Raw genomic sequence first — 22,947 nt, forward strand, 5'->3', positions numbered from 1 at the left:
AAGGACAATTACGGAGGTCCTTTTTATTTGAAAACAACTCAATAAAAAGCAGGATGGATGTGTTTTGTTATTTCAGACGTGTCAAGCCAATAAACTTTTCTTTCAGTGTTTATTGTGCTTTTATCACTGTCCTTATCGATTCTCCCCCAATACATCTTAGTTTAAAAAAATCTACTTTTTCAGATAAAACGTTAGGTCATAGCCTTTTTATACTTATGGAGTGGGAGGTATGTGCCCAGTAACTTACAGAATAATTCTTTTAAGCTTAAATGGTTTACTACTTTGAATAAATTAGACTTTATTTCATTTAAACTCAGAGCAATGGGTTTCTATTTATAATTACATTCCAAACATCAATGACTTAATAGAAGAGTTTTTTCTAGTGTCTGCAGATGGAGGGCAACTCACTGGCTCCGGGGCCAGGAATGGAAGGCAGGTACTGAAGCCTGCTTCTGATTTAATGCTCTAGCATGCAGAGGAACATGCCCAATAACCTGGCACCAGTTTCCAAAGTTGGACTAGGGACATTTCAGAGTGGAATACGTTTTGTAAAAGGCGACAGCTGTCCTAGATTAACAGGGGTCATGGTATTTCATTTTCTTATACTCCAGGTACCTCAGGTAATTGGCTCACCGACAAGAACCTAATTTTCCCTGAACTCCATAGTTTAAACCCCTCCATAAATCCTCTTAATCCAGCACATACACTATTTACAAAAAACCCCCATGACATCATCAGTTCCACAATTCAAAAAAAAAAAAGTCACATTTATATAAATACTTAACATGAGGTAGGTATTCAAATACAAGTCACACACACACAAATGTTTACCAAATATATCTTTAAAGATTTAATTGTAAATGAACGGGGAGTATGGAGTATGAAGTCCCTCTTCCATAAAATCTATTTTTAGATCTTTCAACCAGGAAATGGCTTTGTTATTCCCCCACAGAGCATTCCCCAATCACAGCTTCATACAGACTAACTACATAAAAATCGACAAGTGAAAGATCCATAGTTTCTAATATGACTCCTGAAATTCACCATGTCCATCCTCAAAGTCCTCCTTTAAACAAAGTGTAACCCAAAATTTAGCGTAATCCAAAGTTTCTCTAGGTTTAAGGAATATTCACATCCAGCTTTTAGGAGAAGCACACATGTTTTATTCCCTCGCTGCAGTACATAAATTCCCTACAGCCCCCTCAGAGGTGCAAGTGTGTCTATCTCCAGAAAAAAAGAAAAACACAGTTCAGGGTTGAATGAGACTAAGGCTAATAGAAGAATCAGGGTATTGAATTAGAAAACCTGCAAAGAGATGTTTCCATGAAAGAATGTATGAAAGTGGCATGTGACTAGTTACCACACAGATTTTTCTACAGTTTCTTACTTCTGCCTCCAGACATCACAATAGCATCAAAACAGGGACATGAGCACAACACTGTGTAGAGTTTCCCTCATCCAGACATCTGATAAGAGTTGCTTTCAAATAAAAAGAACCTCCTTAATTATCCTTTTGATAATTGGGACCTTGCTGGACTCATGTAAATTGCAGGACCTACGGAGTACTCATTATACTTTTCTAATGATCCCTCCCATTCATACCTAGGAAATCACCAAAAAGTAAGAGAATGCTTAAGGGGCTAGGATTCTTGTACTGAGTGAACTCAAACTTCCTGTAAAATTCTTCAGTAAGGAGGTACAAGCAGTCAATAAAACCAGCACTTCATGCATTGTACTGTTCATCTTGGTTTCCATGTCAAAGACAGTGTTCTATCAAATGAAACTGTGATATAATAAGGGCCTCCTATCAACTCCAGCACCAAAGCCTCTCAAGGAGGGTCCAGAACGGATGGACCTTCTCACCTCATACACTGGATTATGTTATTAGTGAGAAGGAATGAAGTTTCCACTGCCACAAGAGGCTGTGATGATTACATTAGTTCCTCTGTAGAACAGTCTGGTTAGTAACCAGGAATAAAAACAATAAGAAATGTATTAATTTGATGTTGTTAAGGGAAGAGATAGTAAGTTCCCTCTAGGAAGTTGTAGACGACCAAGTCCTAACGAAGAGTGGAAAAAAGAGAAAACAGTAAAAAGAGGGCCCCAGGAACTCATGACACTTACAATGCCCAACCAAGACTTGGACGTGTACGGGTAATTCTCCAAACTCTTCCAAAAAATATGAACAACTGAATTCACCATTCTTCAAATGAATGCCTCCATGCCTCAGCAATCAGTAAGTGCCCTTCAGTACTGGAAACTGAAGTAACTAATGACATTGCTTTAGACGGAAATTATTTTACAGAGAGGAAAACAGGGGGATGAAATCCTCCCGTGTATCAGGCGACCCTGGAAGTTAAGTATGTGAACCTTGACACACCCATTCACCTACAGAAAAGTCTCCTCAGAACTGGAATGATGGGTACTCAGTGAGATCAAACAACTATTGAATAATTCTTCTGACCTGCAAAATGAGAACGAAGTAGTCTACAGGTTTGTTTCGCTGGTAGAGGTAGTATTCTGGGGCTTTCTTGTTCTTCTCATCATACTTCAGTTCCTGGATGACATTGGGGTGCTTTAGCAGCCTTAGAAGGATCTTCTCTGACATCTGGGATGGGCTAAATGCTTCTACTTCTATAGATATAAACACAACTTGATATTACACTTCAAATGGATGGAAAAAAATTACACTAGTGATTAAGGAGTTTAGAATATAAGAATACTTGGAATAAAAGCAACACAGTATGGATTAACGACACTTCCGTTTGGTGATCCACTGGGGGCAGATTACCTGGGAGAAATTAGAAAATGCTGAAGTCTCGTATTTGTTTAAATGCTTCCTTTTCAACCTGTCATTGGTTTCAGTTCTTATAAAGTTACCCTAATTTTCTGATACAAATCACAGTCAATCAGAAGAGCAGGCTCCTGACTGCCAGGACACCCTTCGACAGGCCACAATAGTCTGACTGTTCCACAACAGCCGAAGGAAGAAGCAAAGGTCAGGAAGCATCTAGGTGTGGGTTAGTACCAGGTGCCCAGACGAAGTGCTCCACCTCTCATTCTCCCACTCCACTACCTGAGAGAGTCTGGGAACAAAGGAAGGCGGAGATTCAGAAGAGAAGCAAGGCACGTGCACACAGCGACATGCACTCCAACTTGCTAACTAAAAAAATTTAAAAACATGTATCTGTATTGACAAAGGAATCCATTTTATTTCCAATAAAAAAACTCAATTACTGGCTTAGGGCTGCTCCTACTGAAGCTGGACTTCATGGTACCTCAGAGGTAGAGTCGGAGAACATTTAATGTTAAAGTATGGCTCTGAAATGATGAACAATATTACCAGATTCAGAAAAATAAGTTAAAGATACTGTTTATATGTTTAAAAAATTGTTTTCATGAGGTGAACCACAAATTCTGTACTAGCTTCTGTATTAGCTTTCATAATAACAAAATAATACGTTGTAGTTGTTTTGGAAAACACGGAAGAAGATAAAGAGGAAAAGAAAGTTACCTATGAACCCACCAGTCCGTCCCTCTGAGCAGCTGGTGAGCACATGTGCCTGTGTGTGTGTGTGTGTGGATGTGTGTGTGTGTGTGTGTGTGTGTGGATGTGTGTGTGGGAGTGGATGTGTGTGGGGGGGTGGGTGTGGGTGTGGGTCTGTGTGTGTGTGTGGGGGGGTGGATGTGTGTGTGTGCGCACATGAAAACACAGTGGTCTTACAGCTTTGTGTTTTTTTCTCACCTCACATTAAATGATGAGTATCTTCCCATGTCAAAAGTACTATATTGTGAGCATTTCTAGGCATCTGAAAACACGGTCTTAAAGAGTATATAACATTCCATCGCATGGCTACTGTTAGCCTTCTTTTCGAAATATTTTAAGTATGCTGCATGCAGCTGAAGGGCCCTGGATGCCCATCGTGGACACAGACGTCTTCTACAGGCCACTGGGTACTCTCCAATTTTCTCACGTTTCCCCTGGCCAAGAGAGCTCACCCTTCACCTAGAGAGCCACTTGGGGATGTGAGAAGGGTTAGTCAGTCTCTTAAGTCCATTCAACCTTGACCTTTCTGGAGCAGTCAGTGCCGGCTGGATTGGTGGTTTTAATTAATGTGAACGCTTGCCTCCTGGAATGGGCCCAAGTTAATCGGACTTGAAGAGGCCATCGAGAAATCCATGTCAAAGCGCTTAGAATTTCTGATTTCATCAACATCATAAAAGATAGATTTAATTCTGAAAAAATCTATTTTTCTTCTTTGCAAATCATAGCACCCAGGTTACCACTGATGTCCAACTGTTCTTCCAAGGCAAGCTGGAGAGAGAATTACTCAACTGGCCGACACACAACCAGGGGGTGTCTGATCTGCACTGCCAGCCCATGCCACCAGCGGGCTCTCCCCCAGACTGAGCTGGAAGCAGATGACCTGGCCTATGGTTCACATGCAGTGTGGCACTAACATTCATCCTTACCTTTCAGACCAATTTTAAGTTACTGGTCCACCCCTGGTAAATGTCTCAGAGGGTTCATGCCGACACTGAACACAGGAGAGGAGAGAATTTAAAAAGAAAAAAACAAAACAAAACAAACAAAACAAAAAAAAACAGAAAACAAAACACAAAAGTGGCATTACTTATCACCCCATTTCCCAGTCTCCACCCCCAGCCCACCCCAGGCAGTGGTGGGTGAGAAACACGGTCCAGGGTTCGTAGAGATCTCCAACTGTGATAAGCGGCACTTGCCTGTTGCTAGGAAACGGTGCATGGCCAGGAGAAGCTGGGGTGATATTTTCACCTTCATCTCGCTGTCTGTCTGTTTAAAGGCAGAAAAGTCTTGCTTTCTTTCCCGATGGGCCACTTTCTTTTTCGTTCTGTTATCAGCTGACAGAAGAACAAGGAAAGAGAAAGGGAAAGGCACTCGATTAGATCAGGGCTCTTTCTGAATGAAAAGGACAAAATCCGCTGGAAAGGCTAGACTACCTCTAGACCGCGGGCACTCTGCGCACCAATGCCCCACGGACAGAGGAGGAGAGAGAATCCTCGTCAAATCAGTGCAGCACAGTCATGACCCAATTCAAAGGCAACCAGTATCAACGATAAACATGCTCCATGAAGGTCTTTAGAGCCCTTATAAGTACATGACTGGGCAGCGGGGACAAAACCCTCACACAAGCCATGTAACCCCAGAGCAATGGTACACAGCTCGGAGCGCACACCGTCTCCTGCTACTCGATGTCACCATGCTGCAGGGCAGAATGATCACTGGGTGACAGAGGACACAGGGAAGTGTGCCCTGCCTTTCAGAGGCTCCTAGCCTCTGCCGAAACAGGGAAAACAAACACTCACACAAAACCTCTTCAGAAACAAGAAAGCATGCTTTCATAGAACATTTTAATAATATCTGTTAGCTTAGTTTCTACCCCAGACCCTGAGACCCTCAAGGTCAAGCAAATATGAAGAAGGTCATCCAGAGGAGAGGTCAGCATACTTCCTTTGTCAAGGGCTAGGTAGTAGTTCAGGCTCTGGGGGCCATACAGTGTCTGTTGTAACTGCTCAACCCTGCTGTTGAGCAAAAGCAACCATATATAAATGAATTAACATGGCTGTATGCCAATAAAACTTTATTATGGACATGAAATTTGAATTTCATATTATTTTCACATGTCACTAAGCAATTATTCTTTTGATGTTTTTCAACAATTACCAAATGTAAAAACAAACAAACAAAAATTCTCAGCTGGTGGGCTATCCAAACACTGGCGGCAGCTATGGGCTGTAGTTTGCAAACCCCTGATCTAGAAGGTGTCTAACACAAAACCTTTTTTCCAGTATTTTTCTCGACAAAGAGATGATCAAGAAAAAACTTGGTTAAAGACAAGACCTCAATCGCTCACTCCTTTCCCGAGAATCTTGAGTCCATGCATTATTACCATTTCATGCCTAGGGCCAAATAGACTAATTACCAGTCTTGTCCTGGGGAGAGGGCGAGGGCAATTGTAACTTATCATTTTCTTCTGTCTCAAATTCTTTCCAGAATCAGACAGCATAAATCAACACCGAATTTCAAAATTATTTTCTAATGGCAAATGTAGTCATCAGCCCTGATCACCTGTCGACCTCAAGAATATAACTAAAATCACGCGTTCAGCATTCCGTCCAGTAAGGCATGACAGGCAACAGTTCTGTGTGAAATTAGTCTAATCGAGGTTTAAAAGACATTAACTGAAAAGCAAACATAGGATCTCCTAAATGTCTTAATGATCCTTCTTATGATGAGTACTACCCCTGAGGAAACGAAAAAATATAAAGAGACACACTTGGTATTAAAGTCACTGTAAGGAAGGATGAAAAGAATGTCAACACACAAATAACTATTCTTTATTATGTGACCTTTGACTACTCTCCAAGTGTCAAGAGGATAGAACACAATAGGAACTGGTGATTTTAAAGAACGTACTAATATATATGTGAGGATAAACTAAGGTACATTTTTAGAAGCAAGTCATTACCTAAATATCAAGTTTATCCTTCTAAGGGTACATGGAAGACTCTCATTTTTAAAATGAGGAACATTCCCATCTAGTAGGACTGAATAAAAAGTACTCTATTTGAAGCAAGGCAGGCCTTGTCCCAGGCGCCCCAGGCCATTTGAACAATCCATTTCCCTTCTAAGTCACGTCTTAAAAGCCAAACAGAATAAACAGAGCCCAGGTACTCTTCTCTGTCCCACCTCTGAGCGTCCCAAACATCTGCTGGCAAAAATGCACCTTTCGCATTATTAATCTCTTAAAAGGGTCTTGCTTTACTAAGAATGAGGCTAAAGAAGAAGAAGGTTTAAACTCCACAGTCCAACAATCCAGCTGTGGACGTCAATGAGACAGGATTCAGGTTCAACACTCAGCCCAGGATCAAGTTTACCCCACGCGCAAACACCAGTGAAGCCTCCCCTCCCTCCGCCCCAAGCCAAGTGACTCCTACCCCCTTCAGCCCTTTCCCCTGCCTCCAAAAGAAAACAGAATAGCAGAGAAAGGGAAAAACACATTCTTATTGTGTACCCTACCCTGTCCCGTTTCCTATCCCTCCCCCTCACTGCCACTGCCCCACAGCAAACCTACACTCACAAACCTCACCCCCACCCTGGCCCGTGGGTTCTGGAACAAGGACATTTAAACAGCTGCAATCCATCAATCTAACAAATCCTCCTCACAAGTACTTGAATTAGGGCCTTATGTAGAAAAAGAAATTTATCTGAATACGATTGCCTTATTGTGGAAAATAAAAATGTAGTAAAGAACAATTCTTTTTCCGCACATAGAATAAATGTAAAAACCAAGAAGGGAGTTTTCTGTTCAGGGCAAGTAATGCCCTGATCTGTGGTTAGAAGAAGCTGGCTTTCAAAAAAAAACAAAAACAAAAACAGAACACTGCCACTCAACATCACAGGACCTGCCTCTTCCTCCCCCTGCTCTGATGAAGGGTCTGGAACACACAGCTAAGTGGTCCACAGCCTACACACACAGCAGGTAATTAGAGACAGAGGCAAGTAAGCCCTGGAGACGTGAGAGGACTCACGAACGAGATGACAGGAAACAGCCAAGGTTCTGAAAAATCACACTCAGACTACTCACTGTATAAATCTGTTTCATCTAGAATCTCGGATTTGATGATTTCCTCAATCACGTCTTCTAATGTGACGATTCCCAGAACTTCATAAAATGGGTCCCCTTCTCCCTCATTGTTCACTCGCTGCACGATTGCCAGGTGAGATTTACCTTTAAAGAAAAGAAATCAAAGTTTAGGAAGGAATTTTCTGAATTTCCTGAAGGAAGTCTTGTACAGGATTACATTAAAAATAGCGGCGAACAAAGATACTAGATGATCCAAGTCTGCATTTTGGCGTTTAAACATGGTGCGAAATAACCACGGGCAAATGGAAAAGTTTCCCGAGCCATCGAGAGCAAGATGATTGAGCCAAAAGAGCCTCAGCTTCTACACACATTGGCCTGCACACATGACCATTTGCTTCCTCATGGGTTTGGTCTTCAATTAGGTCAGCCCTTCCTTTGTGACCTTATAGCAACTGCTACTTTACTTCAGGAAAACAGTTCTCCAAGTGTGGTCCCTGGACCCTTAGGGATGCCCAAGACCCTCTTAGGAGGGCAGCGAGGTCAGACTATTTCCAGTGGAACACTAAAATGTTCCCAGCCTTTTGCACGGTGCTGGTATTTGAGCCGATCAGGCAAAGGTGCCCAAGCACAAAGCGAGGCAGTGGGAGCAGACCGTATTCTCCGCCACCACACATGCACAGGAAAAGGTGGGGGGGAAGTCCGTGTCTCTTCAGAATGTCTCCGGTGAAGATGTAAAAATTAATTTCATTAAATCTTGACCTTGAGTACTTAGCCTTTAATACTCTATGTGGCAAAAGGAGACCCACCCTAAAACACTTCTGTCGCATCCCGAGGTACAATAGGCATCTTGAGGAAATGCACTTGCACAATTGTTTGAACTGCAGGTTGCACTAGCCACGTTTCTCACTGGATGTCATTTTTACCTGAAGGATAAGTACCAAACTGATGGTATTTAGACTTGGATGTCCTGCAAATATTTCCTTGAAAATGGACAAAATGAGCCTGCAACATTAAGGGAAACAACAGCAGTATTTGCTAATGATAAAATTTGAGCTTTCACGGGAAAACTGGAATTTTGGGAAACTTGTATCCACCACAGGCTTGAGAACTTCTTGACAAAGAGTTTTCTGATGAGAGAACAAGTGTGATTTTTAAAATACTGAATAATGAAATGGGTCAACATTTCAACGATCTACGTAACTCAGGGAACCAGTATTTTCCAAATGATCATGGTAATGATGATGTTACCAAATCATGCCCAGGCAAACAATCTATTCAGAGTACAAGACATAACAGATTCTTTTTTCCTCTCATACCCTATTTTTATACTTTTTAAAAGAAATTTTTATTTAAATTCCAGTTAATATACCATGTAACATCAGCGTCAGGTGTACAATTTAGTGATTCCACAACTCCATACAACACCCGGTGCGCATCACGGGCACGCTCCTTAATCCCTGTGACCTATTTCCCCCATCTTCCTGCCCACCTCCCCTCTGGTCACCATCAGTTTGTGCTCTATAGTTAGAGTCTGTTGCTTGGTTATAACAATGGATTTCTTGAACATTTTATTTTGGAATAATTTGAGATTTACAGAAAAGCTGTAAAGACAGTACAGAATTCCTGTGGAGCCTTTCTGCAGTTGCCCCCATCATTAACATCATGCATTACCACACCATATTTGTAAAACTAAGAAATTGACAATTGATACAGTAAATTCCAGACTTTTTTGGGATTTCACCAGTTTTTTCTATTAATGCCCTCTTCCTGTTCCAGTATCCAATCCAGAGTACCACACTGCATTGAGGTGTCACGTCTCCTCTGGCATCTGACAGTTTCTTAGTCTTTGCTTGTTTTTTTATGACCTTGACAATCAAGGAGTACTGGTCAGGAATCCTGTAGAATGTCCTTTGATTTGGGTTTGTCTGATGTTTTCTCGTGATTAGACTGGGGTTCTGGGTTTTCTAGTTACATCATATCAGGGCTTACACGACCGCCACGTGACATTCTCGAGTTTCTCCACTGTCAAGTTACTCATTTTTCTTCTTTCCCTCATTCTATACTTTGGAAGCAGGTCATGAAGACCAGCCCACCCTCAGGGAGGGGTGAGAGGTAGAAATGAAGCTCTCCTTCCCGGGCTAGGGGAGTATCTACATATATTATGCAGAATTTTCCTGTAAGGAAGATTTCAGACCAAAGGATTTCAATTTAACAGTGCACCCAAATTCCACTGGTATAGTTTCAGACTCTACACGGCAACTAACCTTTAAAAAACTACCACTTGTGGAATTTTGGTATAGTATCAAAGGAGGATATTCCCAATTGCCCGAGAAGGCTGTTAAAATATCCCTCCCCTTTCCAAATACGCACCTATGGGAACCCAGATTTTCTTCATCTATCTCAACTAAAACATATACTGCACAGACCAGATGCAGATGATAGGAGAATCCAACTGGGTAATAAAGATGCGAAAAGGTAACACAATGGACTTATTTTTGTTTTGGAAGAGTGGTTTTTAATAAAAATATTATTTAACGTTAATGTAGTAGACCTATTATCCTTCAAAAATGAATTAAGAGGCCCAGGTGTTTTATATTACTGCATTTTAATTTCAAATACAGCAAATATCAAGAGATAGAACCCACATAAACAGAAGTTCAAGGGTCCTCAGCAATTTTTAAGAGCTTAAAGAGATCCAAAGACAAGAAAGTTTAAGAACAGCTGCTACAGAAGACAGCCAGAAGGGCAAGGGAAGAGCAGATGCCCTGAAGCTGAACAGTCCTGGATTGGAACCCCAGCACGGCCGCTTCCTCGCCATTACTAGCTGTGTGATCACGAGCAAATTACAGAACTCTCCTGAGCCTCAGTCTCTTAAAACCAGGCTGATGATAATCGCTGCCACATACAATTGCTGTGAACATCAGAGACAGTGTCGGGGATCCAGCAAGGACAGTGGCTGGGAGCCCCTGAGCAATCAATAAATGGTTAACTCTTCCTCTCTTTTTAACATTCTTCCTCAGTTCTAAGACACCATCGACCTACTACCAGCTTATTTGGAGACAAGAAAACCCACTATATTAAAAGCACACCATGATTAAAAGATGCATTTCCCTTTCAGAAAAATCTTTTAAGATAATAATGCATCTCTCAAATACCAATATTGGTTTTCCTAATCCAAGGCATGTGAGGCATCTGAAACAGGTCCTTGAGTTAAGCCAAGAAGACATGATCTGAAAATTTCATGCTCCATTAACATGTATATTACTTTTTTTAATGACAGAGCGGGGATTTTTTGGAAGCAGCGGTGGGTGGGGGGAGTCCTTTAAATAAAGTTTACTTAAAACTTCAAATTGGGTGAGTTCACCCAGACACAACCAGCTAGACAAACTAAAAATATTCTCTGGGGGCCAGGTCTGATCAAGTTCCTAGCACTTACTCAGAAACTGGCTTTGGTTTTGTAGGTTTGTTGGCCCTTTTCTGCTCTGCCTCAGACCCCTTTACAAGCATCAAGGAAGCCTAGAAGCTTAGATTGTTAGGCAATTAGGCATCCTAACAATTTTCATCCTTAGCGTGCTCATGCTCAAAGAATGAAAATATTTTGAGCAAATGAGACGAGGAGGGAAACTTATCAGCAATAGATATAAACACCCATCAGGTCACGTCACTGCTACCCTGGTCCATTCAGGCCGGTCACTTTCTCACATCTGCTTTCCCAAGGACCCAAACATAAGCAGTTAAAAATTCTTGGTGAATGCTGTCTGTCGAAAGTTAAATTCTTTTGCTATTCCCAGCTTGTGATCATTTAAAAGGAATTTTCCAAAGCAAGGTCTAATATTAGACTCAAAATGAAGTTTCCATTCCACTGAGGCGCTATTCTCACCAAAGTAACTACCGCATAATCAGATTGTCTTGGAGCAATTCGTTTAAATGCAGATGGACATACTTGAAATACCAGCTCGATAGCACCAGCAGATCTGACTGGAAAGGGCCATACTCGAGGAGAAACTATTCATGTGAGTTAGGTTTCTTAGACTGAAAATTACTAAGTTTTCTTCCAAGCTCACTTGTAGGCTTTCATCCCCCCCACTTCCAGTGTTGAAACTTCTGCATCTGCCCCAGAGCCACATTCTTTTAGCTTTGCAATTCCTAGTGACAAGTCCTGTTTTCTGAACCTTCTTCCAGGTAAGCAGTACAAAAAAAAAAAAAAAAAAAAGACACCCCTCCTGTCGGATCACCCTTCGAGGAGAGAGCAGGACAGTGCCTGTATCCCCCACTTTAACCATTCCCCGCAGTGAGTATGGTCTTCAGGCTCAGCCATGGAGCGATCCAAAGGAAAAGGTAAACGTGTCAATAGACAAGTTTTAAAAAACGGAGTCCAAATAAATAACATCCTTTTTAACCTGAGTGTGGGAAGAATTAAGTCAGGATTAAAAGCAGAAAAGTAACTTTGGGGAAACTAATGAGAGACTAAGTCAAAAACTAGAAAAGATTATGAACTAGTGGATAGTTAGCTTCCAAAGAGATGAAAATATAGCAATCAGCAAAATATGTAATTACAGGCATTAAATAACACTAGCACTTTTTATTATCACTAGATTATTAAGCAAACTTGATAAACTGTGTATGGAACAAAGCACACATGGCTGTCAGGATTAGGACTTGGAGAGAACCCTTTCTGGCGAGCTGGAAGAGGTTTTGTGGTATTCCAGGCACTTCGAACTGTCCTGAAATTTAAACCCCTAGCCTCTCTTCCTCCTGGTCTGGTTCTAGAAATGGAGGAAAAACGGGTCACTAAGTCAGGCTTAAGAGAACCTAAGCAGGACTGTATTCTGACTATAGGGTTCTAGGAGACATCCTAACTCAAATCCCGAATCGTGAGCAAGTTATTAGGGAGTAGTAACCTAGACTGTTCATCTTTCTCTAACTGCTGTGTGTTCAAGGCAGGGCACTTGCACAGATGACTTTGGAAGCACCTGTCTCCATGATGAGATGGGCTAAGTAACCATCTGTACACAGTAAAACGGGCCTCATATTTCTGCCTGTTTCTCCCACTCCCCAGCTGATTATTTGCATATTCCCTCTGGATTGCTAATCCAGCCCAGCATGGTGGCAGGTTGGCACCCCCACATCTTTTAACCTTGCCACAATCCTAGGCTCAAATTTTAAAAGACAGGTATCAGTTGTATGTTGTTGGAAATAATCGGGCAGGACAGTGATGAGGCTGACCAAGGGCACCTGATGAAAATAGGAACTCGTCTGCTCTCCTGCAAGTTGGATGTCAGTGAGGGGAAATACAGCAGCAGACAGACTAGCTGTCTAGACGTAGCGAAGGAAGAAAGCCGAGAGAGTCGATGAAGTAGACTGGAATCAGGAACAACCTGACACCGCTGTGCTAATAGACAGTGACAGCGAGTCATCCAACAGACCCATTAAAGCACGAGGCAAACAGAGGCCACTCAAACAGCAGGAAGAACACAAGCAGGAAGATTCAATGAGGAGAAAGTCAGCCAAACACTGTACGATCGTTACTGCTACGTTGTTCAACTCCAGGGGCGCGGCCAGCAGAGAGCATGTGGCCTACTGTTCCCCTGAAGCGATGCAATGCTAAAGTCCCTCGCTAACCAAAGGTGGGGCCCAGCAAGCATGGGATAGGCCTTCATTTTTAAAGGATTCTCAGTGTAGCAAACATAACAGTTGTAACAAGTCATTCAGAAGGAATCAATAAAGTTCCTAAGAGTGAGTTCTCTGCAACTAGCACAAAATGGGATGGAGGAGGTTTGAATGGCCATACTGAAGTTCTCCCCAAGGACATCAGTTTTTGGATTAGCAGCCAAGAAGTCAATCAATACACTTTAAGTATAACCAGAATGAGCCTTGTTTTACGAAAAATGAACAAACGGATCAAGTGAGGTAAGTCTATGACCATAATCTGTAATCCATAAAACACAGTGCTGTGTAAGTGTCTAGTGGGGAAGAGAGACACTAAGAGGAAGAGACAACAAAAAATTGCATGTCCGACTGGGTACAATGAGCCGTGGAGAACAAAAGAGGGGCAGAATGATTTAGTACAGGATGGGCAGGGAAGGGCCTCACTAATAAGGGGACATCTGAGCAAAGCTGAAGGGTGTTGAGGAGCCAGATGAGGCAGACAGGGGTCAGGCCGGGTGTGACAGGCGGGAGGAATAACAGAGGCCCTGAAGAGAGAGAGGTCGGAGGAGAAGGCAGGGAGGCCAGTGTGGCTGGAGCAGAGCGAGCAAGAGGGAAGCAGGCAAAGAGGAGGTGCAGGTCCTATAACCATTAAAAAGGCGGTAGCTTTTGCTCGGAGACCAGGAGGTCACTGGAAGGTTCTGAGCCAAAGAGTGACATGACCTGGACTGTTTTAGAAGGATCTTCCTGGCTGCAGAGGTGAGAAGAGGCTTGGCAGCTGGTAGGAGGAGGATGGCAGTGGGGAAGGGCTGAGGCTGGGAGAAGGGAGAGCCAGAGAAGTTATTTCAGGAATCTAAGTGAGAGGGGAGGGTGGCTTGGAGCAGGTGCTAACAGTGGAGGTGACAAGTACTTAGATTCTGAGTATGTCAGATAGAGCCGGCAGGTTTGGCTGATGGACTGAATGCAGGGCAGAGGAGCGAAGAGTCAAGGCCAGCTCTACGGTTTTCCAGCCCGAGCCACGGGAAGGAGAGAGTTGCCATTTCTGAAGAGGGCTGCGGCAGGCCCATGTCTGGAAAGGGTGACAGTCCCATTGTAGACAGGCTAGATGAGAGATGTCAGCGGGTACGCGGCGGGGCAGAGAATGGGGTTTTGGAAGCCAAATTTAAGAAAACAATTTCAAGAAGCAGAGAGGACTCAAAAGCACCAAATGCAGCCAAAAAGGTCACGAAAGCCGATTACAGCGACAAAAGATGCTCAAAAAAGCAGCACCCAAGGATTGCCGCCCATGCCCAATGTCCAGCGTGAGTTCCACTCCGACCCTTCTTGCTAACGGGGAGACACAACTGCTTCTGCCAGGGGGCCTTAACCAGAAAGGCCTGGGTCACTAGGGACAGAACTGGGCTTTCCTCTCCAAAGTTATACCTCCCTCTCCAAGTACCCGCTTCTAGAAACGATACCATTCAATTTCCAGTCACCCAGGCTTAAAACTCTGAAACTGCCTTTGCTTCCTCTCTCCCTTTCACCCACCTTTTTCATGAAGCACGAATACACAGAGTACCTAAGATGCACAGATCAGTAAATCGTCACAGATCTACAGACCTGCAGAGCCACCGTCCAGGAGGACTAGCGGGGTCACGGCAGAACAACAGACCAAACGGGGTGAATGAGGCAGGAGGTTGGAGCGGAGCCCGGAGCAGGGAATAGGGAACCGAGGGGGACAGAAATGCCTAAGTAGGGTAAACACACTTCCGGTTCCAAGGCAGATACAGGCCCACCTGGGGCCTCCCTGGGAGGACCTCCATTCCCCAACCCCTTCTCTTTGTTGACAGCGGATCCCCCCAAAATAGAGATCCCAGTGATCCAGCAACATGCGAGCTCACGACGATTAAGTGGGAATATAACCTCAGAACAAGGGAAGTGATGCTCCTCCTGTCTTCAGCCACATCTGCATTATTGTGTTCGGGTCTGGGTTTTGTATTTTACCAGAGGCAAACTGAGGACAGAACTACCAAGGTCCTGGAAGATGTATAAACCATGCCACGTGAGGCACAAATGGAGAGACCAGAGACATTTAGCTAGAAGAGGCACCTGGGTGGGGACGGGACTCGACAAAAGCCTACAAGTCCCAGAAATGGAACGCCATCATTGGTACCTGTGCTCCTCACCCAACAGCCTGTTACCTGCACTCGTTCCTCCATCTTCCCCGAGGTTAACTGTCCCCCCATGAGACCTTCACCTTCTTGAAGACAGGGGCCTGGGCTTTATGCATCTGTGTATTTCCCTCCTCCCAGCCCCCGCCAAGTCTAGCACATCCCCTAACACCTGCCTCTTCCCTGCTCCTGCAAACCTAAGACTCACTCAGTCACAACACCGCGTCCGCGGTGCTCATTTCCCATCACCTGCTGAGCGAAGGAGAAAACCTGGAATGGCGGGGCTCGGAGGCCATCAGAACCTGGCCCACCAGCCCCCTCCTTCCAGCTCTACCTCCATACTCCTCCTACACGCTCACCAGCCGGCAGCTGACCCGATTTCCTCCGGTTGTAACCATGACGGCTCCAGCTCTCCTCGCAAGCCCGATCCTGGCAGTCCTTGTCATCGCTGCCCCTGCTTGGAACTCCTCTCCAAATGGCATCTTTTCCAGGAAGCCCTTCCTGGTCCCCAAAGGTAGAAACGGTCTTTTCCATTTCTCAACTCCTGCAGCATCCTCTGCGTTTCTCCTCAGGCACGATCACTTGCTGCCCCGTAGTAAAGGGTGTCATCTTCTCTGCTAGATTGAGCTCCTCGCTTCACACCCCTCCCCCATGGCGCCTGGCTGATGCCCACCCCACCTCACCCACCAGGTAGGAAGGAACACCTCTCAGAGGGCTTGGCCTTCACAGTACCCCAACTCCTGCACTCACTGCCACAACACGCCCCTCTGCGGCTGCCCCGCCACAGCCCCCACCACTCCCCAGTCTCTGCACCCACATTACTCTTAACTGTAGATAGGCCCTTTCCCCTATCCATTTCCCTCTCAATTCAACAGCTACAAAAAAAAAGTACCCTGAATTATAAGCCACATTACACATAAAGCCACTTTCTCATAATTTTTATAAGTAAAACATAGGTGAATTCTTACACACGCCTTGTAGGTCTTCTACTGACTAATGTGGTTAACAGATATCCTGTAACACGAGAACAATGGTTAAACTTAAGGAGAAGAAACATAATTTCATTTAAGGAGCTTTATTACCCAGCTATTTCTGTACCATTTAAAGCTAAACTGAAAACAACAAATTCATGTGTGTGTGTAAGTACTTATTTTACCTTACCATCCCCACCAGAGCGAAATGCATTTTTTCCAATTGAATTTTCCCATCATAAAATACACGAGAAAAATGTGACACAGATCTTAAAATAGTCCTATATAAACAATGCAGGAGTGTATATATAGAAGCGCTTGCTGTATATAGAAATCACTGGTTTTAAGTGATGATAACTGTTGCTATTCTGGGAGACAAAAGCCCCCTTTTACCAAAAGGTTTACTACTTCCAAAAATTCCTGTGGCCGACCAGTAAGTGGCGGCCCGAAATCTCTCTGGCGGGACAGTTCCTCCACTCCAGACATGTGGGGTCATCTCAGTCACCAACAACCTCACTCCCAGTTAGGTCATGTCTGCCGGGGAGGTGGGGGTGGTTTACTGGGGTTGAACATGGAATCATGGTTCCCTAAAATATGAGTTGGGGGGGCTGAGGGTAGGGTTTTATCTGACACAGATAACATTTCCTAATAGGACTACTTCCTGGAGAGAACTCTGAAGTTATCTACTATCTCAGATGATAGAGCTTTCCGGGAACGGGCCTACTATTCGTTGGCCATTCAAACTCAGAGTGAGGAAGCTGTCACTCACTGAGGTCCTCAGCCCCTAACGGACTTTTTTTTTTTTTTTTTTTTTTTTTGGCAGAAGCAAAGTAAATGCCTTCCCAGAAGCTGACTGCGGGGTCCTGGGCACTGTGCAGAGAGCCCCCAGCAGTCACAGCACACAGGCCAGATTTACCAGGGCCCAGCTCCGATGATGCACCTCCAGTTGACCTCCCTGTGTGTTATCTGTATCTGCTTCTTAACATCTAAACAGAGCTTGGTTCCACCTCCCCAGTCATACCTATAGTTTCTTATTCTATATCCCTAAAATATCAATACCTGAAAAAGAGAAATTAGGTTGAAAATATCTTTTAAGACATTTTTAAAGGGATTGTGTCTGTAAGATATCCCTACAGTATTATTACTGACTCAGGTTGGATTTCCCTTCTCCATACCAATCTCTCATGCAGTAAGATCAGAAAGAGCATAGCCTGAGAAAATCCAATCCATGTGGTTCTCAGATCTTGACCAATGTATCAATGGAGATTTGGGAAAGGTATGGTTGCCTCGAAGGACAACCACATTTACATGTTAGGAAAATTCATGAAATATATTAAAGCCACAGATACCTGCCTGGCCAATTATAGGCACACAAATATTTATGGAGTAAATCCACAAGTTTATCTAAATCCTTGAACATATTTTTTATTTTCCATCTATACAACTCTCTGGGATAAAACATATATAGATATATTTCACCTATCCTGAAACTACCACTTGCATTTTTAGAGGTATCTTCTGGACTCAGATTTTGTCTGGCATTAGTTTTTAAGTTATAACCACCTCTTCTCTTAGTCATCGTCATTGGAGAGACGCCATCTGTTTACGATATGCCCGTTAATATTTCATCTGAGAATGTAATCTTGATTCTTGACAAAACTTGTTTATATTTAACACTACACACTCAACTGTCACCTCCAATTTCCCCATCACGCACACACTCTTCCACTCAACAAATCTATGTTGGAATAGGCTTTATTCCTGGCAGAGAATTTAGGTGTCTACCTCCTTAAGGAAACTATTTTTTTTAAACGAATAGAAAGTGATTATAAAATGATTATTTGCTTTATAAAATGGATCGTTGTTATAGTAGGATTTCATTTTGAGATTAACTGTATATTCATGTGCAGTTGTAAGAAAGAACAGCAAGATCCCATGTATTTTTACCCAGTTTCCTCAATGGTAACATCTTGCAAAACTATAGCACAGTATCACCACCAGGATATGGACGCTGCCTCAGTCATGACCCAGAACATGTCCCTCCCCACAAAGATCTCTCATGTTGCCCTTTCACGGCCTTGCAGACTTCTCCTTGCAGACTTCTCCTCCCCCTCCCCCAAAGAGATCATTTTAATAGTTTCTCTGGTGAAATAAGTACTTAGTTTTCTACTGGAGGTGACACTTAAGCTTTAGCTTTTAAGTTTAAGCAAATGTTAAAAAGCTCACAAAATGGGGCACCCGGGTGGCTCAGTTGGTTAGGCGACTGCCTTCGATCCTGGAGTCCTGGGACCGAGGCCTGCATCGGGCTCTCTGCTCAATGGGGAGTCTGCATCCCCCTCTGACCCTCCCACCTCTTGTGCTCTTGCTCTCACAAAAAAAAAAAAGCTCACAAAATAGGAAAACATTTTTCAGTCAACAAAAACTTGTTTTACATGCAACTTTTGAAAACTTAAAAGCAGGGGTGGGGAGGGTCTAATCCTGACAAGATTAGCTCCTGAGGCTTCTCAGGCTGAGGCACACAGTAGGCGGTCATGGAACTGTGAGGGCTCAGATAGGACTGTTTTTCAACATTAGTACAGAAATAAGCCCGGATTTCATAAATGTCTGCAGAGGCATCTCAATGCAGTATCATTTTCCACGTAGCTCCTCTTTGGTTTCTCTCGATGGGATGGAATCTTGATGTGTCAACTTGGAGAGGTAACCAGTCCCCAGTAATTCAATTCAACACTAAAAACCTAGGTGCTGCTGTGAAGGGATTTCACAGACACAGTTATGTCCCTAATAGGTCAACTCTGAGGGTGATTACCTGGGTAGGCCTGACTTGATTCGCTGGAAGGCCTTAAAGGCAGGGTGAAGACTTTCTGAAGGCTAGAGGAAGTTCCACCTGTCAGAAACAGCTGCAAACCATGCCAGGGTGGGATCTTCCCTATGGACTCTGGACTGTCTTAGCCACCACAATGACCTATGCCTGTTTCTTGTAACAAGTCCCTTAATGAATATTATGAGTGTGTGTCTGTCTTCTACTGGTTCTGCTTGTTGGATAGGTTCAGGAGCCACACCACAAAGGGATTTAGAAAGCAGATACCAAAACAAAATTAGGATTAGACCAAGTTTTCATTTCTCAAACCCGAGACAATGGATGATTGTCTACGAAGACAAACTAATGTGGATGCTGAGCCAGAGAGAGATGCTCAATGAACTTTCCGGTAGAAATAGCAAGTCAAGTAACCTTTTGGAACAACAACAACAATTAACCTAGACTAAACTGTAGTTGTATCTAAAAGAAGCCAAATCATTTCTTTCAATCCATCCTCCTATTAAGGACAGCCAGCTGGTCCTCCCACCTAAGTTAGGATTCCAGGCTGAAAACAATAAATGGGCTTTCATTCCCATACCACCACCCACTTGGGTTCTCTTTTGCTGGCCTTCAGTTTTGCTGCCAGTTGCTTTAGCCAGAAACCCAAAGTAAGGCAATTAATATAAGATTCCAGCCATTCTGTGACTTAATGGCCCTTCCAAATGATTTGTGAGAAACTCTCGTGAATCAACAGAATAGAAACTGAAGAGTTTTTTCCATTATTCCTCTCTCCCAGAGTATTTAAAGACTTGGGATTTTCCCATCTTTTGGGGAAATATTTTTCTTATAAATAGTGAGGCATGCCGGGCATCTCCACTTCATCTTTTTTGGTGGTAACACTCACTGTACACTCACTGGAATGTTTTCCTAGTAAATGATCAGCAATGGAAAACATGGCTAAGACAAAAGATGGCTTTCAGGCAGAGATGATGAGAACCTTCTCATCTTTCCCAAGAGATAGGTAGTTCTTCTATAGAACTCTGGCATTTATTCTAGAACTAATGAGTCTATTTCTGACTCATAGCCTTTGGATGATGAAGACTGACTATATCAGTAAGGTAACAGTCCCACCCACAGATTCATAGCAGTCCATCAAACCCAACAGGAGACTGCAAAAAGAGAAATATACTTCTGTAACTAAGGCCAAATATCAGTGTTTTAATTTTATGATTTTCTCTTCTGTTCCGTCCTTGTGTCTTATTTTTTTGGACCAATCATCATTTAGAACTCTGTTTTGTAGTCCAACCCTCTTGATTGCCACTCAACTAAATTTCCTGGATGATTTAACAACACAAGTAGACAAGACTGGTGAGGACACCAAGTCATACATAAAAACATGATCCTCTTGCGATGTTCATAGTGAACAAAAATTATCTAAGTCTAGATAGAGTGCCAAAAAACACTGCAGATCAAGCCACACCAGACATTTGCTTTAGGAGCAGGCATTTAAAGGGAAGGGCTGAGCAGGCACGTGTTTTTGTTTTTGTTTTGTTTTATTTTTTAAGCCTGCTTAAAGGGCTTTGAAACTAAGGGCTGATTTTGTTAAAGAGAGACCTATCCTCTTTCTCACTCAAGTCTCATTTTCATGAAGTCCTTCCTGAGGATCTCAAGTTGGGATGAAGAGGTGGGATTGTTATTACACTGTACAGTTAATATAAGTTAATAATTACATATTATCTAGTTAATAACCAGGTGATAGGAGGAGGGAAAAGGCTACAAGATTATCAAAAGTCACTGAGTCCCCAAGTTGAGGGAAAACTAGATCATGTAGTTCAATTTCTTATCCAATATATTAATCCTGCATGGAAATTTTGTGCAAATAATCAACTTGAAAAAAAATGAAGCAGGCAAAAATATTGTGAAGTTTTCCTTATTGTCCTGACATAAAAGAAGTCTTAGCATTTTCCTCTTCTGTTTCCTGCCCCTGGAAACCTCAAGCACATCATTGTTATTATAGAGGAGAAAAAAGGTGTGATCAGATGACTTTAAAAATCCAACATTTTCTGGGGTGCCTAGGTGGCTCAGTCGGTTAAGCGTCTGATTCTTGGTTTCAGCTCAGGTCGTGATCTCAGGGTTGTGAGACTGAGCTCATTGCCCAGCTCCCCACTCAGCATGGAGTCTGTGTAAGATTCTCTCTCCCTCTGCCCTTCCCCCACCCCCATGCTCAGGAGCGTGCGCTCTCTAAATAATCTTAAAAAAAAAAAACAACCAACCAACCAAACATTTTCTATTATAAATTCCTTCACAATTTCTCCTTTTCACCATCCCCATTATCTCTCCCCCAGATCTCTGAAAATTGTGTTGGAGATAAAAGAGATTTTTCTATGAGGAAAGACTCACTACACCTAAATAGTCACTAACAGAAGTTTGGTTAAATAAATTCTAGTCCATCCACACAATGAAATTACTATGCAGCTATTAAAAAAATCAAAGTAGATCTACGTAATTATGAAAAGTTATCCAAAGATACATTAAGGGAAAAAAACCTGGAATATTAGCCACAGTATGATCCCATTTGCATAAACTGCATGTCTATAGAAAAATTCTGGTGAGAAATAGGTAACAGTAGCGTGCTGACTGAAATTCGTAGTAACATTACAAGTCTGTGTCCTACAAATAGTAATTCTGACTAGTAGTGTAGTACAGTAATTCTCTATTTTGTGTAATTCCCATCAAAAAAGGAACAAAAGATTTATAACCGCATATGGTACATGACTGTACATAATCCTAACAAGAGAGAATGTTGGACAAGGAATGAAGGAGAACAGAATCTTCTGTCAACATTAGATAGCTCTTAAGCATCACTTCACAATCCTGTGGGCCCCACAGCTTACTCCTTCTGCTGCCTGAGCAGCCAGCTCCACACAGACCCGGACCGGCTTTCAGCCACCATGTTGTCATCAACTCATGGAACAGCCCAACGTGCGGCTCAGTTCTGCTGTGGACTTCTCCCGCAGCCTACCTGCAGATGTGCGCATGCAATCCACAATGGGGAGGAACCAATGCCCATGGGAGGATAATTCCTCCTTTGGCACTCAAGCACAGTTCTAGGAGCATTTCATAAGGCTTCTCAAAATGTCCCAGGTAGGAGGGAGCACCTGTTGCCTGTAGCCACAGCCAATGCACTGTCACGACCTTGCACTTCTTTCCCTCCTTCCCATTTCACCTCCTCTGTCCTGAACTCCTGCCCCCTGGGATCCCATGCCAAATAAACTTCTCTGTACACAAGCCTTTGTATCGGGCCAGAGTTTAGGCTAAGACATCAGATGTAGTGGGAAGTCTTTCCTACCAACCAGCCTCCGCCTGCATACATTTTACTCTTTTCTACTTCCATGATTCCAGTGCCAGGTGTGTTAGGACGGACACATTTGTATCTTGACACAGTGAACGCTGGTCCCACACGTGTGTGTCACAATGGGCAGGAGTATTTCTCCATGTCGTTCCCATGCTGGGCTGGCTAGCAGTAACTTACACACTGGAGTGACTGCAAACCCAAGCTAACTGGCTCCCTAGCTCAACCTTCCCACAGCTGGACTCCAAAAAAAAAAATCCAACATCACCAGATGGGAGAGTGGGAGAGGGTAACCCAAAGAGGCAAGAGAATAATTCTGACCAATTGTAGTTAACCTATCTGGACTGTGCAAGTTTTACAAAAATACATGACTGTGTACACACATTTGCTAGAGCCCTTCCTA

General features: G+C 43.2%; 1 protein-coding gene across 4 annotated transcripts in view; it reads right to left on the minus strand.

Annotated features, from left to right (window-relative positions):
- Positions 1-22,947, minus strand: part of CNNM2 (cyclin and CBS domain divalent metal cation transport mediator 2) — a 148,831-nt gene that overhangs the window by 22,205 nt on the left and 103,679 nt on the right. For 2 of the 4 annotated variants that reach the window (XM_025881133.2, XM_025881132.2), the window contains exons 2-4: positions 7,629-7,772; positions 4,744-4,881; positions 2,465-2,634 (exon numbers count right to left, since the gene is read on the minus strand). In XM_025881133.2, the coding sequence (XP_025736918.1) occupies positions 2,465-2,634; positions 4,744-4,881; positions 7,629-7,772 (452 nt within the window). Of the gene's footprint in view, positions 1-2,464; positions 2,635-3,188; positions 3,322-4,473; positions 4,539-4,743; positions 4,882-7,628; positions 7,773-22,947 lie in introns of those variants that run through there. The other 2 variants (XR_012381672.1, XR_012381671.1) reach the window with 2 other exon arrangements.

Source organism: Callorhinus ursinus, unplaced genomic scaffold (genome assembly GCF_003265705.2).
Source record: "Callorhinus ursinus isolate GAN/ISIS: 27379988/994484 unplaced genomic scaffold, GSC_fseal_2.0 scaffold20, whole genome shotgun sequence".
Taxonomy (NCBI): Eukaryota; Metazoa; Chordata; class Mammalia; order Carnivora; family Otariidae; genus Callorhinus; species Callorhinus ursinus.